The sequence below is a fragment of the Thamnophis sirtalis genome, unplaced genomic scaffold (genome assembly GCF_051295495.1).
Source record: "Thamnophis sirtalis isolate CommonGarterSnake01/CBP01778 unplaced genomic scaffold, rThaSir2_p1.2 scaffold_14, whole genome shotgun sequence".
Taxonomy (NCBI): domain Eukaryota; kingdom Metazoa; phylum Chordata; class Lepidosauria; order Squamata; family Natricidae; genus Thamnophis; species Thamnophis sirtalis.
In genome coordinates, this window is record NW_028261394.1 from 1,182,345 (window position 1) to 1,198,351 (window position 16,007).

General features: G+C 51.4%; 1 protein-coding gene across 1 annotated transcript; it reads left to right on the forward strand.

Moving 5' to 3' along the window:
• Positions 1 to 605: 605 nt before the first annotated feature.
• Positions 606 to 15,946, forward strand: TOP3A (DNA topoisomerase III alpha). Its single transcript, XM_087701750.1, has 19 exons — positions 606 to 1,305; positions 2,051 to 2,110; positions 2,367 to 2,440; positions 2,610 to 2,685; positions 2,873 to 2,981; positions 3,190 to 3,333; positions 3,650 to 3,820; positions 4,956 to 5,056; positions 5,146 to 5,220; positions 6,304 to 6,386; positions 7,174 to 7,381; positions 7,798 to 7,983; positions 9,532 to 9,661; positions 10,662 to 10,775; positions 10,866 to 11,031; positions 11,848 to 11,991; positions 12,164 to 12,286; positions 13,402 to 14,096; positions 15,101 to 15,946. Exons 1-19 carry the CDS (start codon positions 1,117 to 1,119, stop codon positions 15,271 to 15,273), a joined length of 3,021 nt encoding a protein of 1,006 aa, XP_087557876.1. The 5' UTR covers positions 606 to 1,116; the 3' UTR covers positions 15,274 to 15,946.
• The last annotated feature ends 61 nt before the right edge of the window (positions 15,947 to 16,007 follow it).

The window sequence follows — 16,007 nt, forward strand, 5'->3', positions numbered from 1 at the left end:
CCCGTGGGCTGGGGACCTTGGCCCCGGAAGCAGTCTCGCCGAAAGTGGGGGAGGGCTGACAGCCGCCTGCTGCGATTGATAGGTTGAGTGGGTTGATTGACATGGACGGAGTAGGCCCGGCCGAAGGGCACGCTGGGTGTTGTAGTTCTGACTTTCATATGCTTATTAAGAGGATGGTGAAATGATTTTTAGATATTATTCCTCCCTCCTGTTCTCCCCAGAGCAACCGTCCTGAGAGGTGGGCTCCAGGACTGAGTGACAGCGACCCTTCATTTGCTACCAGCGGCTGCTTCCCCTTTCGCAAGGGGAGTCCCCGAAGTTGCGCAATCGCCGCCCTTTCACGGCAGGGCCGTCAAGCGAGCGAAACACCGCCCCCTTCGCCTCTCCGCCAATCCGCTTTGCCGAGGCCGCTTACGACGGCGCTGGGCGCGAAATACGGCTGGGAGCTGAAGCGGGAAGGGAAAGGAGGGGAGGGGGAGCAGATCAAGCAGGCGCCCCCACCCCCCAAGCGGGGGAAGAGCAAGTGGAGGAGGGGGATCGTTGGGGGAGGGTCTCACAGGCCTGGAGGGGGAAGCTCTGCCTTGCAGGCTGAGGGGGGGGCAGAGGAGGGGGCTGGGGGCACCACCCTGATCTTGGGGGAAATAAAAAGTGGGGAGGGGGAGACTCACAGGGCAGGCAGGTGGGTGGCCAGAAGGGCCTGAGGTCAGCCCAGCGCTGGTGGGTGCCTGATGATGGGGATCTGGGGAGGGTCTCTCCCATTGTGGGCCAAGTAGGAGAGGAGCTGCTACCCCACCAGCCCTGGGGGGAGAGACTGGCGTCTGAGACCCCCCCCCAATCACCATAGCCTGGGATTGCCTGAGGGAAGCTGCACCCACCCACCCACCCACCTCTGCTGCTGCCCTTGGGATTCAGAGCTTCCGCTTCGGAGAACATTTGGGGGGTCTCCTCATCCGTCCCTGTAACCTGTGGAAACTTGGGGGACCAGCCCCAACAAGGGATCCGTTCTCTCTCTTTCGGACCGGACCAGAGTTCTCCTCCCTTGTGCCGACGGACCTTCATTGACTGGAAAAAGGAGCTGCCGAGGGTTCACGATGGGCCGGCCGGCTGGGTTTTAGGATGCTGGGCCAAGCCAGAGGGTTGGCTTGGAGAACCGTGATGTTCTTCTCCTGCTCCTCCAGCCTTGGCTTCAGGCCGACGGCGAAGACCATGGAGCCTCGCAACCTCCAGAAGGTTCTCTGTGTGGCCGAGAAAAACGATGCCGCCCGCGGGATTGCAGACATCCTTTCGAACAGCAGGATGAGGAGGGTAGGGTTTGATTTGGTTTGGTTTATGGGATTTATATGCCAGGGAAGCCGGCTTTCTGACCCTGATTGCGAGATTTCCCCTGGTCAATGGGAAGATACACCGTCTTTGGGATGACTTGCCAGGACCCGATTCACTTCAAGCTGAAATCAATATCCAACTTGCCCAGCTGAATTCCAGTTTATTAAATGAGCCGAAAATCATTCTGGCAGAGGCGTGGGAAATCCAAACACCATTTCTACCATTAGTTCTCCTAGAACAGCTGTTAAAAGTACAGAAAATCTGCTAGGATCCCCAGGCGTTTATTTCTGTCCTTGGTGGTGGGCTGGAAAGCTCTTTTACATCTAGTCCATTGGTTCCTAAATTGGGGGGGGGGGTAATGTCCCTCAAGGGAATAATCTGGGCCTGTTGTAAGAGTAATGGAGCGATTCATAATTGCATGTTTGTGAGCTGAAGATCCAGCCCAGGACTGTAAAACAACAGCCTGGGATTTTGGGGTGGGGGGGAATAATGCCTTTATTTGAGACTGCAGAAAGAAGTAAACGGATCAAGCAGGACTTGGTCTAGTCAAATTCTACATAGAGCCAATAGTAGCAAAGTTACATCCTATATATAAATAGCATGGCTTACTGCTTGATGCCATAACCATCCTGAGAGGTTTCTCAGGATATTTATCTGAGTATTGTATTGGTTATTTGTTTATTTAGTTGCTTTTTTGTGGATTAGAATTGTTTGCTTTCCTTTCCAGAGGGAAGGAATGTCCAAGTACAACAAGATCTATGAATTCCAGTATCACTTGTTTAACCAGGTTTGTGTCAAACAGTCCATCACAATTCCCTCTGTGCCTCTTATCACTACATTCATAACTGGATATAACAAGTGTTATCAATAACTTTTACTTTATTGCTTTGAACGATACAGCCAAGTGGCAAAACAAAAATAATAAGAATCTAAATGGATTTAAAGTCTAAAATGGATTTTTAACTCTGTAAATAATGAATCCACTTTTGCAGAACGACGCTTAGCATGACCGAGAATAATGTATCTTCCTCTGTTTTATGCAGAATGTAACTTTGATTATGACATCTGTGTCCGGACATTTGCTGGCTCATGATTTCAAGGCGCCATTTCGGAAATGGTATGTATCAGCAGAACAGGAAGGATGATTAACTTTCTGCAATTATGTAATCAGACTTTGAACAAGGTAACTCTCCTTATAGGCATAGATGTCTCTAGAATCTAGACAGCATTTTTTAAAAAAATCTTTTCTGTTTCCTGAATGCCTTTCTCTGATGCTCTTCCAATAGGCATAGCTGTAACCCCCTGGTCCTTTTCGATGCAGAAATTGAGAAATTCTGCCCTGAAAACTACATGGATATTAAGGTTTGTGCAGCCTCCTCTTTTAATAAGGTATCCTTCCTCCTTTTCTGTGGCTGCAATCTCTGGCTGACGAAGAGTGTGCCTTTGTGTCCAGCCACGGACATAAGATAAAATATCATTGGCTTATCTTAGAAGAGTGACTCTTTCTCCTCCGTTGTTTCATGTTGCTATATCCTATTGCCAATTCCAGCGTACCCTCGAGCGAGAGGTTCAGCCGTGCCAGGCCCTGGTGATCTGGACCGATTGTGATCGCGAAGGGGAGAACATTGGCTTTGAAATCATTCACGTGTGCAAAGCAGGTGTGTGTGGAGAAAGGGAGAAGGGCTGGACATTCACACATCCTTGTGTGATTCTCCGGGACAGAGATTTTTGGCCAGGAAGCCATAGAGGTTTTATTGGTTGAGTGAGATTAAGGAAGTCTTGCAAATCACCAGGAGTTTCTTCCTCTGCAATGCTTTTGCTTGGCTTCCCCTGACTCCCATGTGTCCTTCACCCTTTCTTGGACAGTGAAACCAAACCTCCAGGTCTTCCGAGCCCGCTTCTCGGAGATCACACCCCGGGCTATCCGATCCGCTTGCGAGAACCTCACCCAGCCAGATCCGAACGTCAACGATGCTGTGGAGGTGAGGCAAGAGCTGGATCTCAGAATAGGTAAGAGAGAAAGCAAAGCAGTTGGGCCGCAGACCCAAGTGGTGGCTTGAGATACGGAGGAGGACGATGTCACCAAACACGAGTTGTTGTCAAAGCTAACTAAATTGCTTAATATCTGTTGTTTGGACTTCCTAAAACCAAACACTTTGATTTACTTTCTAACAGCTGGTGGTTAAAGTGACTTCTTGTTTTTCCTCGGAGCCGTTTTGTCCTCAGCTTTTGGGGAAGAGCTGCTGTCGCTCCGCTGGTCCTGTCCAATAACTCTCCTTTTCCTTTTCATGTTGGGCCCGGGGTTTTTCTGCTTCCTTGACCCCAGGTGCTGCCTTCACCCGGTTCCAGACTCTGAGGCTCCAGAAGATCTTCCCGGAGGTGTTAGCGCAGCAGCTCATCAGCTACGGGAGTTGCCAGTTTCCCACCCTGGGCTTCGTGGTGGAGAGATTCAAAGCCATCCAAGCCTTCGTTCAAGAAACCTTCTACAGAATTAAAGGTTGGGGTTCAGAAGGGGAAGCCCAAGCAGGGAAGCACCTGGACTGAGAAACCTGCAGTGGGAAATGGCTTTGTCACATCCCATCCCCTTGTTCTTCGCGTTCTTCCCGCCATATCGCAGTTTTGCGTTTCACACACCACTTCGGTCCGGCCTGTTACAGCTTGGCGTGTCTTCATGCAGGCAGTCCATCCCTCGCTTTCTCGGCCATCCTTAGGGCTGCCCTCTGGGCTGGGGGCAGGTGCCCTTCTCGCAATGGATTCCACCTGAGCACTGCCCACACACGCCCCTATCACCGCAGTCTGGCTTCTCCTGTTTTGTCTGGAATTGGGGCGACTTTGGCTTTTGCCGTGAAATTGCATTGTCTACTTAAAGTGCAAAGTGTCAGAATTCCAATTAATAAGCCCCTAGCAAGCAAAAACTCCGAGGCAGACGAATTCCTCAAAGAATAGCTTTATTGGATGTATCACGTTGGCCCAGATCTGGTGAAAACCAACTCAGAATAGCAATAGCTGTTAGACTTATATACCGCTTCATAGGGCTTTCAGCCCTCTCTAAGCGGTTTTCAGAGTCAGCATATCGCCCCCAACAACAATCCGGGTCCTCATTTCACCCACCTCGGAAGGATGGAAGGCTGAGTCAACCTTGAGCCGGTGAGATTTGAACCGCCGAACTGCAGATAACAGTCAGCTGAAGTGGCTGCAGTACAGCACTCTAACCACTGCGCCACCTCGGCTCTTACAGGTTCCTGCAGTAAAAGTAAACGTTTTCCCTCGACCCCAAACAGTCAGTCACATGGTCCAATCACGGGGCTGTCTGGTTGCTTGGTGACATCACTCCTCCTTCCTCTGGCCAGGTGTGGGAATGTCCTTGGTTCCCAAGAGAAAGTTTTTTTTATTTTGGCTACCCCAGCTAGCTCTAGTCCCCACCTTGCCTATCCCTCAGCTCCAAGATGGCTTCAGGCAGGTCAGCTTCAGGGGTGACAGAGGCTGCCAGCCATTACCATTTTGGACTCCGGCAGCTGTGCAGAAGAACCTCCTTCCCTCCCACGCAGGCCTCTTTCTGCAGCTGCAAGCAGAAAGGTGGCACAGGTCGCCTCGGGTGAGGCCGAGCCTTGATCCGTCTTTCTCCCCTGCAGTGACTCACGACCACGAAGAAGGCACCGTGGACTTCAGCTGGAAGAGGCACCGTCTCTTCAACCACACGGCCTGCCTCGTCCTCTACCAGCTGTGCATGGAGGTAGGTTTAGCCGGCCAACCTGTCTTCTTCCTTTTTCGCTTGGCAAGGAGCTGTGAAGAACCTTACCTTCTGCTACGCCTTTGTCTTAGGCTCCTCGGGCCACCGTGGTGGAGGTTGGAAGCAAACCCAAGAGCAAATGGAGACCTCTTCCGCTGGACACTGTGGTAGGCTTTGGGGGAGAAAACCAATAGCAGTTAGACTTATATACCGCTTCATAGGGCTTTCAGCCCTCTCTAAGCGGTTTACAGAGTCAACATATCGCCCCCAACAACAATCTGGATCCTCATTTTACCCACCTCAGAAGGATGGAAGGCTGAGTCAACCTTGAACCGGTGGGATTTGAACCGCCGAACTGCAGATAACAGTCAGCTAAAGTGGCCTGCAGTACTGCACCCTAACCACTGCGCCACCTCGGCTCTTAGAATATAATATAGTGTAATATAGCAATAGCAGTTAGACTTATATACCGCTTCATAGGGCTTTCAGCCCTCTCTAAGCGGTTTACAGAGTCAGCATATCGCCCCCAACAACAATCCGGGTCCTCATTTCACCCACCTCGGAAGGATGGAAGGCTGAGTCAACCTTGAGCCAGTGAGATTAGAACCGCTGAACTGCAGATAACAGTCAGCTGAAGTGGCCTGCAGTACTGCACCCTAACCACTGAGCCGCCTCGGCTCTAATTTAAACCATTTAAAGTCCGGATAAGAATAGCTCTCAGCTCAGCTTCTGATCCAATAGCAATAGCAATAGCAGTAGATTTATATACCGCTTCATAGGCCTTTCAGGCCTCTCTAAGCGGTTTACAGAGTCACCATATTGCCCCCAACAACAATCCGGGTCCTCATTTTACCCACCTCGGAAGGATGGAAGGCTGAGTCAACCCTGAGCCGGTGAGATTTGAACCGCTGACCTGCTGATCTAGCAGTAGCCTGCAGTGCTGCATTTAACCACTGCGCCCCCTTGGTAGACTCTCTCTTGGAAGTTGGACAGGGAAGTGACTAAATCCGAGGAATGTCTTGGCCTCCTTCCCTTGGTGGGAAGTCTGTCCCTAAATTAAATCTTTTAACCGTGGAAATGTGTCATGGAGAGAATTGCATGAGTCTTCCTGGCTGGAGAAAAATCACTGTTTTTCAAGTGCCACGGAGTCGTGTTCCTGATTCCAGGAATCCTATCGATCGTTATGTGGGCAGAGAGGCGCATTTTGCCATGTAGGGATCAAGCATGTTTTCCCTCTTCTTCTGCCGTAGGAACTTGAGAAATTGGCTTCCCGCAAGCTGAAAATAAACGCCAAGGAGACCATGAAGATTGCCGAGAAGCTGTATACCCAAGGGTAATAGAAGCAGCTATTTTTCTGGGGGTAAACTCCCTGTAGGATGAAGCCTGCTATCGATAAGGGCTAATACCATAGGATCACAAACTTTCAGTTCCGTGGGGGTGGTTGTTTTTTTTTCCACCAGGAAGATTTATTTTAATATATCTTCTCTCCCATTGTCCCCCATCTCTAGAGGTGGTTGGTGCAAGCTAGAAACACAACTGAGCAATGGGTTGTGTGAAACCAGATAGGATCAGCAGGCTGAAAATGCATCTCCTAAAAGGAGAGATTGCCCCCGTGTTGCTCTGAGAAAGGGGGGGGGGGCATTAGGGCAATTCTCATGGGACGAACTGCGAGGCCTTGCAATCCCCTAGTTGGAATTGCTTGTAGCTGAGTAAATAATTAAAGTCCTGTTTCCTAGCGGGCCGAAGAGGTTATTGTCTAAAGCAGTGTTTCTCAACCTTGGCAACTTGAAGATGTCCGGACTTCAACTCCCAGAATTCCCCAGCCAGCGAATGCTGGCTGGGGAATTCTGGGAGTTGAAGTCCGGACATCTTTTAAGTTGCCAAGGTTGAGAAACACTGGTCTAAAGGACAGAAAAAGATTCCTTTTGAAAATAGACAGGAAGGATAGTTTGGCAGTTGAAATTACATGAGAGATTTTTTTTTTTATAGCAAATGAGCAACAGCCTTAATGGGTGTGTACACACACACACACACACACACAAATGGAGGGTCTTTCATAAAAAGCACTTCTTAAAAAGTAACTCCCCCCCTCCCCCCATTTCCTTTCCTGGTTTTTAAAGGTACATAAGTTACCCCCGAACAGAGACCAACATTTTCCCCAAAGACTTAAACCTCTCCCAGCTGGTGCAGCTTCAGACCCAAGACCCCCACTGGGGAGCCTTTGCGCAAAGGATCCTGGACCAAGGTGGGCCCACCCCACGGCGGGGGACAAAATCCGATCAGGCTCACCCTCCCATTCATCCCACCAAACACGCCGGGAACCTCCAGGTGAGTCCCGAGACTGACTGGCGCAGCTTTGCTTCCGAAGAGAGAGAGAGAGAGAGAGAGAGAGAGGTTTGTGACTGGTGTGTTTGGCTAACCCTGAAGAATCTGGAAAATCAATGAAGCAGAAAGCGGAGCCTTACAAAATGCCTTTTCCTAAGAGGACAGGAATACATTTTCTTCTGGTTCAAAGCGGGAATATTTATTCCTGGAATCTCCAGGTGGGCTTTTCAAGCAAACCCCAGGTCTCATTTGAAAGGGCGGTGGGGAATGTCTAGGGAGGGTGTGCCGAATTCCTTGCTGCTTGTGTGGAAGAGCGGGGTTATCTTAAACATCTGTACGAATCGGTTTCTCCCCCCGTCTTTCTCCTCCTGCCAAAAATCTCTTCCTTTTCCTCCCGTCGACCCTTTGCGTCCTACAAGGGCAACGACCAGCGCCTGTACGAATTCATCGTCCGCCACTTCCTGGCCTGCTGTTCCGAAGATGCGAAAGGGCAGGAGACCACGGTGGAGATCGAGATTTCCGGCGAGCGCTTCGTGGCTCACGGCTTGATGATCCTGGCCAGGAATTACCTGGAAGTCTACCCTTACGAAAGGTGGAGTGACAAGGTGGGAGCGCTCGAGGGTCAACTCCTTAGGAGAGGCCGTAGTATCTTGACCCAGGTACTTGAGAGACCGCCTGCTGCCAATTACCTCCCAAAGGCCCATTAGATCCCACAGATTAGGACTCCTCCGGGTTCCATCTACCGGCCAATGTCATCTGGCTACTACCTGGGGGAGGGCCTTCTCTGTGGCTGCTCTGGCCCTTTGGAACGAACTCCCCGCAGAGATTCGGACCCTCACCTCTCTCCAGGCCTTCCGGAAAGCCGTTAAAACCTGGCTGTGCCGGCAGGCCTGGGGTCGATGAGTTCCCTTCCCCTCTCGAATTGTTTGATTGTTGATTGTCTTTTAAATTCCCTTGTACCTTCTTTGTTGTATTTCCTTTGTGTTTACCTCCCCCCCCCCCTTGGGTTTGTTAGCCGCCCTGAGTCCCTCAGGGAATAGGGCGGCATATAAATAAAATAAACCTTCAAACCTTCTTGAGAGAGGGAGACAATTACTCATTCGTAGTCTCCATTTGAACTATCAATGCAGAGGTAGTCTGACATGGGTACTTGAGAGGCCGCCTGCTGCCAATCATCTCCACCCGACCGATTAGATCACACAGATTAGGCCTCCTCCGAATTCCATCCGCCGGCCAGTGTCAACTGGCGACTACTCGGAGGAGAGCCTTCTCTGTGGCTGCTCCGACCCTCTGGAACGAACTCCCCGTGGAGATTCGAACCCTCACCACCCTCCAGGCCTTCCGCAAAGCCCTTAAAACCTGGCTGTTCCGACAGGCCTGGGGCTAAAGAGCTTTTGCCCCCGTCTCGAATGGTATGACTGTTGGGTGTTTTTAAATTATGTATTGTTATGTTTCGTTTTTTAATTTTTTGTCTGTACCCCCTTCCCTGATTTGAATTGTGAGCCGCCCTGAGTCCCCTTCAGGGGAAAAGGGCGGCATATAAATATAATAAAATCCAAATCCAATCCAATTCAACATACAGTCGCTCACTCCTAGATCATTACTACAAGACCACTACAAAGCCTCACTTTATGACGATCACGACTTAAGATTTAATGAATTTGTATGCCGCCCAATCCCGAAGGACTCTGGGCGGCTTACATAAAAAACAATTTAAAAATACTAAAAAATTTAAAATACAAAGCAAGTTAAAAGAACACAACATATACTCAATTCTTAGTGGGGCTGGAACTCAATCAAGGATCAACAGCCCCAGGCCTGCCGGAAGATCCAGGTCTTAACAGACTTTCAGAAGGCCGAGAGAATGGGGAGGGTCCGGATCTCAGAGGGTAGATCGTTCCATAGGGCCGGGGCAGCTACAGAGAAGGCCCTCCCCCGAGGAGCCGCCAGTCGACATTGTGTAGTCGACGGCACCCGGAGAAGGCCCACCCTGTGAGACTTAGGACCATAACGGGCAGACTCCGTTCCGGTCGGAGGTCGAGGTGTACTGTACCCCGTTCTCGTTTCTCCCGTCCTTATCTCCCCTCCATGTAACCTCGTTTCCTCCCTGCCTTGTCTCCCTTCGCCCCCTCCCCACCCCTTTGACTCTGCAGGTGATCCCCATCTACGAGGAGGGCTCCTGCTTCCAGCCCACCACGATGGAGATGGTGGAAGGGGAGACCAGCCCACCCCAGCTGCTCACCGAAGCGGATCTCATTTCCCTGATGGAGAAACATGGCATTGGTCAGTTCTGCCCCGGCTGCGGAGCAGAGATGTTTTCTCGCTTCATCTTTTAGAGGTTTATTTTGTGTGTTGCTGGGTTTTTTTATTTTTATTTTAATATACGTTCAAACTTGTATGTTGCCCATCTTGCCAAAGGCTTAAGGGTCTTATTTATTTATTTATTTGTCTTGTATGCCGCCCACTCCCGGAGGACTCCGGGCGGCTCACAAAAGACAAGGGAAAGGGGGAAAACGAGACAAAGACAACATATTAAAAACAAAACCAACATTCACAATTTCCGTGGAGGTAGATGCTTCTCAGCTTCCCTCAGCCTGCTGGAACAGCCAGGACTTGGTGGCTTTGCGGAAGGCCGGGAGGGTATTAAGGGTCCGGATCTCAACAGGGAGCTCGTTCCAGAGGGCTGGAGCTGCAACAGAGAAGGCCCTCCCCCGGGGAGTCGCCAGCCGACATTGGCCGGCAGATGGAATCCGGAGGAGACCCAACCTGTGCGATCTAATTGGGTCTTTCCATACACCGACGGCTTCTTTGCCAGAAGCTTTGGATTCCCCTCTGCAGAGCGTTTTTCTGCCTGGGAGGCCAGCGCTGGTGACTGAACAGGCCAATCCGAGAGCGATTTGGGAGAAGAAAGGAGAGGGGCCAAGGATTGTGGGCATCCTGGCCAACAGCAGAGGGCAGGGATATTGAGGCTGGGCTGGATTGGGTCCCGGTTGGCGCCAGGACCTCCTTGGGTTACGACGTAAATATTGCCAGGGGTGCAGAGAGCTCACCTCGAGGGCTTGTGAGTGGGTGTAACTACAGTTCCCAGTTGGGGAATCGTTGAGAGCTGCCTCTCTGGAAGGCAAAAGGTTGGGCTTGGCGTCAGTGGATGGAAAGGGCTTTGGGCTGCGTGGGATTCTGGGAGTTGAAGTCCTCCCATCTTAAAAGTTGCTGGATTGAGAAGCTCTTAAGGAATGTCGGCCCCAGAGGAACCGGAGCCGCTCACGCCGCGCTTGGCTTTCAGGAACCGACGCCACCCACGCGGAGCACATCGAGACCATCAAGTCCCGCATGTACGTGGGGCTCACCCCGGACCAGCGCTTCCTTCCAGGGCACCTGGGGATGGGGCTGGTGGAAGGTAAGGACTGACCCTCTCTAGGAACCTGGCTCCCCCATTGAGCCTTTCCTCCGCCCACTCCTCTTTCCGCCTGCCCTCCTCCTCCTCCAGGCTACGACTCCATGGGCTACGAGATGTCCAAGCCGGACCTCCGAGCCGAGCTCGAGAACGACTTGAAGCTGATTTGCGAGGGGAAGAAGGACAAGGCCCTCGTGCTCCGAGAACAGATCCAGAAATACAAGCAAGTCTTTGTGGCTGCCGTGGCCAAGGCGAAAAAGTGAGCAATCCCCACCCCCATCAAGGAAAATTGGGGCCTGGTGGGGGGGAGGTTGGTAGCCCCTGCTTGTACCCCCTCAGTTGGCAGTGGATGGAGAGGAGAGGAAGGGCAGTTAAAAGGCCAGGGGAAGCTGCAAATAAATCCCTCTTTAAACTTTTGTTTCCTGTCTACAAGGGAAGTATCTATTTCAGAAATTTTTAAAAAGTAGATACGGCACAGAACTTTTTATCGAGTTGGTGTGGCCAGTTCAGGGCGGGACGGTGTTCGGTGCAAGTCCTTCCTTGATCTATTATGTAAGCAAAGAACTGCGTAATTCCTGTATTTATTTAGCTGCCCAAAAGAAACTGGGCGGGCAGCAAAATAAATACACAATTTAAAACGACAGTTTTTTTATTATTATTATTATTCGATTTATATGCCGCCCTTCTCCCAAGGACTCAGGGCGGCATACAACATTAAAAGAAACACATAATACAGAAGTTAAAAATAAAAATTAAATAGGATATCCCAAACAAACCCAATTAGAATTGACAATAACATTTTTTTTCTTAAATTAAAATTAACAATGATCAATAATTTATTTTGTTTTGTTCAGGCCAGGCTGGCTTGCTGGAAAAGCCAACAGTTTCAGGGAGTGCACCCCAACGACACATGGAAAGCCACAAGCTGTTTCTCAGAAATTTCCCCTGAAATCAAACTTTATGCATTCACCTTTTCTGCACAAATACTTAGGATCCAGGAATCCTCGCTGGGTGTAGCTGATGGCAGGAAGAAATAAACCAGCTTCTATTTCCTCCCCCCCCCCCTCCCCTCCAGGTTGGATGAAGCTTTGGCTCAATATTTTGGGGAGATGGCTCAGGTGGCTCAGGAGGACGACATTTACCCAGCGATGCCCGATCCGGTTAGGAAATGCCCGCAGTGCAACTCGGACATGATCCTGAAGACCAAGAAGAATGGAGGGTAGGCGTTGGCATGCTGCCTGCTCTAAACAGGAGATGTTTTATAGCCACTTTGCCCACCCCAAAAAAGCCCCAATTGGAAAAAAAAATCAAGCCAGCCAGACCCATTTTGACAAGTCAGTTAACTGCCGTCCCTCCTGCTCGTTCTGACGTTTCCTCTTGTGTTTCTCTAGCTTTTATCTCAGCTGCTTGGGCTACCCTGCTTGCAAATCCTCCGTCTGGTTTCCCGACTCCGTGCTGGAAGTCAGCAAGGATGACTCTGTCTGTGACGTCTGCCAGCCGCCTCCGGTGCATCGGTGAGTCTCGGCGCAGGGGAGGCCTCGAGCTCCGTTTTCTGCTGCCGTTGGGGATGTCCCGAGCTGCCAAGTTTTGCACGCTTTGGATCAGCAATAGCAGTTAAACTTCTATACCGCTTCATAGGACTTTCAGCCCTCTCTAAGCAGTTTACAGAGTCAGCATATCGCCCCCAACAACAATCTGGGTCCTCATTTCACCCACCTCGGAAGGATGGAAGGCTGAGTCAACCTTGAGCCGGTGAGATTAGAACCGCCGAACTGCAGATTACAGTCAGCTGAAGTGGCCTGCAGTACTGCACCCTAACCACTGCGCCACCTCGGAATTTCAGGCGCTGTTTGCACTCCGGCTGTTGTTGTATGCATGTTGCGCACTATTTTATTATGTGTTGTCGTCTTAGTGTTGTATTCCCCCTTCCCTGGTTTTCTGTGAGCCGCCCTGAGTCCCCTCAGGGAAAAGGGCGGCCTACAAATAAAATCAATTCAATTCAATTCAAAATTCAATTCCGGCTGAGTATTCGCTCCGTCCTGGCCCTCCAGTTCAGGAAACCTGGGGGTGGGGAGGGGGGGGGGTTATCCCCCCTGAGGCACAAGACCTGCCCTCAGCACCCTCCCCAGTTGTAGGGAGGCCTCTTTTTCAGAGCCCTGGTAGCGCAGTGGCTAGAAGGCCAGATTGCAGGCTGGCTCTGCCCACTGCCAGGAGTTCGATCCTGACCGGCTCAAGGTTGACTCAGCCTTCCATCCTTCCGAGGTGGGTGAAATGCAGACCCGGATTGTTGTTGGGGGCAATATGCTGACTCTGTAAACTGCTTAGAGAGGGCTGAAAGCCCTATGAAGCGGTATATAAGTCTAACTGCTATTGCTATAAGCAGTATATAAGTGTTGTTGCTATTGCTACTCGTTGCCTGACAACATACAGCTGTATCAGGAGACTTGATACCAATGCATTCCCTCGCTTTCCTTTCCCACGTCTTAATAACCCTGAGAAGATCCCGAGGTGGAGGTCCGTTGGCGGGGGGGGGGGTCACTTGGACGCGGGGTCCCAGCAGACGCTTCCATGCCGTGGGGCTGCAGTGCCAGAACTCCGGGGCTAATTGCTCCCCTTCTCTCTCCCACAGGCTGAGGCTGAAGTTCAAGCGAGGCAGCCTCCCAGCCGTGATGCCCCTGGAATTTGTGGGTTGCGTTGGTGGCTGCGATGAAAATCTCAGGCAGATCCTAGGCCTGAAGTACCTTCAAGGCCCAGCCAGTGCTCCAAGTCAGCCGAGGAATCTCCCCACGGAAGCCCCCGGCTCCCTTAACGTCACGATCCGCAGCCGTGGCCAGCGCGTGCCCGCTCCCCTGCCCCCTCCTCCTGCGCCAGCACACAGGACTCCCCCAGCACTCGCCAGCGCGGCCGGGAACGATGCCGTGATGTGCAACTGTGGCGAGGCGGCCCTGCTCCTCACCGTCCGCAAAGAAGGCCCCAACCAAGGCAGGCAGTTCTACAAATGCGGCACCAGCAGCTGCCGATTCTTCCTGTGGGCCGAGCAGCAGGAGCCCGACGACAGGCCAAACGGGGCACCTGGGTTCCTGGCACCAGCACCGGGCTCTTCCCTGCCAGGGCAAAGGAGCTCAGCAGGGCCCAGGAGGACGGGCTCTGATCCCGGACCCGGCGCTGGCTCAGGAGGCCCCCTCTGCAGGTGTGACCAGCCCGTGGTGACCAGGACGGTCCAGAAAGAAGGACCCAACAAGGGGCGCCAGTTTCACACCTGCTCCAAGCCGAGGGAGCAGCAGTGCGGCTTTTTCGAGTGGGCGGATGAGAGCTTATTCCCAGGTAAGGGAGAAGTGGGCATCTTGGGATTGGCATAAGCAGGGTTGGTGGGCGGGCACGATGGGGCATGCAACCAAAGGAGGAGGGGAGTGTTGGCATAGCTTTCTGGGAGAGAGGGGGGCATGACAAGAGGTTAGAACAGGGGTCTCCAACCTGGGCAACTTTTAAGACTTGTGGACTTCAAATCCCAGAATTCCACAGCCAGCATGGCTGCCTCGGGAATTCTAGGAATTGAAGTCAACAAGTCTTACCATTACCAAGGTTGGAGACACACACACACACACACACAGCCTTAAAGAGAGGAGACCCTAACCCTGCCGATTGAAGCTGGCTGGGGAATTCTGGGAGTTGGAAGTCCATAAATCTTAAAAAGTTGCCAAAGTTGGACACCTCTGGGTTAGAAAGTTTTAGCTTTAATCTGGCAAGATTCCACCTGTTGGGTGTCAGCAAATAGCAATAGCAGTTAGACTTATATACCGCTTCATAGGGCTTTCAGCCCTCTCTAAGCGGTTTACAGAGTCAGCATATCGCCCCCAACAATCTGGGTCCTCATTTCACCCACCTCGGAAGGATGGAAGGCTTAGTCAACCTTGAGCCAGTGAGATTAGAACCACCGAACTGCAGCTAGCAGTCAGCTGAAGTGGCCTGCAGTACAGTACTCTAACCACTGCGCCACCTCGGCTCAATAAAGAAATATAAATGAATAAAGAGCTACACTCGAGTGAATCTCACCGTGTCGCCCCACAGCCACAGATTTGCATGATGCTCCTTCAAATACACTTTTCCTTCTGCCTTGGAGATCTTGCCCGGTTCCAAAGGACAGGAATGCTTGGAGTAGGAGAGCGCGGAGGGAGGTGTAGCTCCCTCCAGCTGTGGCTCCAACCTCATCACATCCACAGATGTCAGGGAAACCACATTCTGCCCATCAGAGGATAGCAAAGTGGGGAGAATCCATTCTCGGGTGACTTAAAACCCCCCTAATCTTCTCCTCTCCTCTCCTGTTGCAGCTGCCTCCACTTTCCCTTCTTCTGTGGACAGGTGGCCCCAACGAGGGCCCGGGGAGAAAGCCAAACGGCCAGGCAGCGACTCCTCTGTGACGGCGCCTACGAAGAGACCAAGGACATGCAGCGTTTGCCACCAGCCGGGCCACACCAAAACCAAGTGTCCGCAAAATCGCTGAAGCGGCATGGCCCACGGACAAGGCCGGTTGGCCAGGGAGAACTCGAAAAGGCCCGTTTGCAAACGAGAGGCTTCTGAAAGATTGGGCCTCCTTTCTTGCAGGCCTCCAGTTCTCCCCTCCTCTTCAGTTTTAAAATAGAGGGTGGGACTGTGGAAGAACTCGAGGCTGGGGGCTTCTCCACCGTGGTCACTTGGAATTCCGGGAGTTGGAAGCCCACCCATCTTCCAGAGGCCACGGTTCCCCAGCCAGCTTCAACTCCCAGGAATTCTGGGAGTTGAATCCCACAAGTCTTAAAATTGCCAAGGTTGGAGAGCCATGCAAGAAGGCTATGCTGGTGTTTTGATTTTAAAAAGCTTTTCTTCTCTTGGGGAATTGAAATGAGATGGGGATTTTTCTCAAAAGTCCTGGAACTCACTGTAGCGCTGATGCTCTCTTACAGGACGTGATTTCAAAGCTGAGCAAGCTTTTCCCCCCCGTAGAAATCCTATTCCACCCTCCCTCCAACTGGAATAACCAGCCTCCATAATTTATTCAAAATGAGAAAATATATGTGAACAAAACCCAGAGAGCTTAATATTTCTCAATGCTGTATTCTTATGCTAAGGGCAGCTAATTTCTGCTCTCAGCTGAGGTGGGTAATCGTTTTTTTAATTAAAATATATATTTGGCTTAAGCTACGTGTGTTGGGTGTGCCGGTACTCAACCCCCTGCGTAAGCAGTATTGAAAACACCAC

Coding starts and splice junctions, on each gene's coding strand:
- TOP3A (XM_087701750.1), top strand. CDS start 1,117: ATGCTGGGCCAAGCCAGAGGGTTGGCTTGGAGAACCGTGATGTTCTTC. Junction 9,662..10,661: donor GATGGAGAAACATGGCATTG/GTCAGTTCTGCC, acceptor CTTGGCTTTCAG/GAACCGACGCCACCCACGCG. Junction 14,097..15,100: donor GGATGAGAGCTTATTCCCAG/GTAAGGGAGAAG, acceptor CTCCTGTTGCAG/CTGCCTCCACTTTCCCTTCT.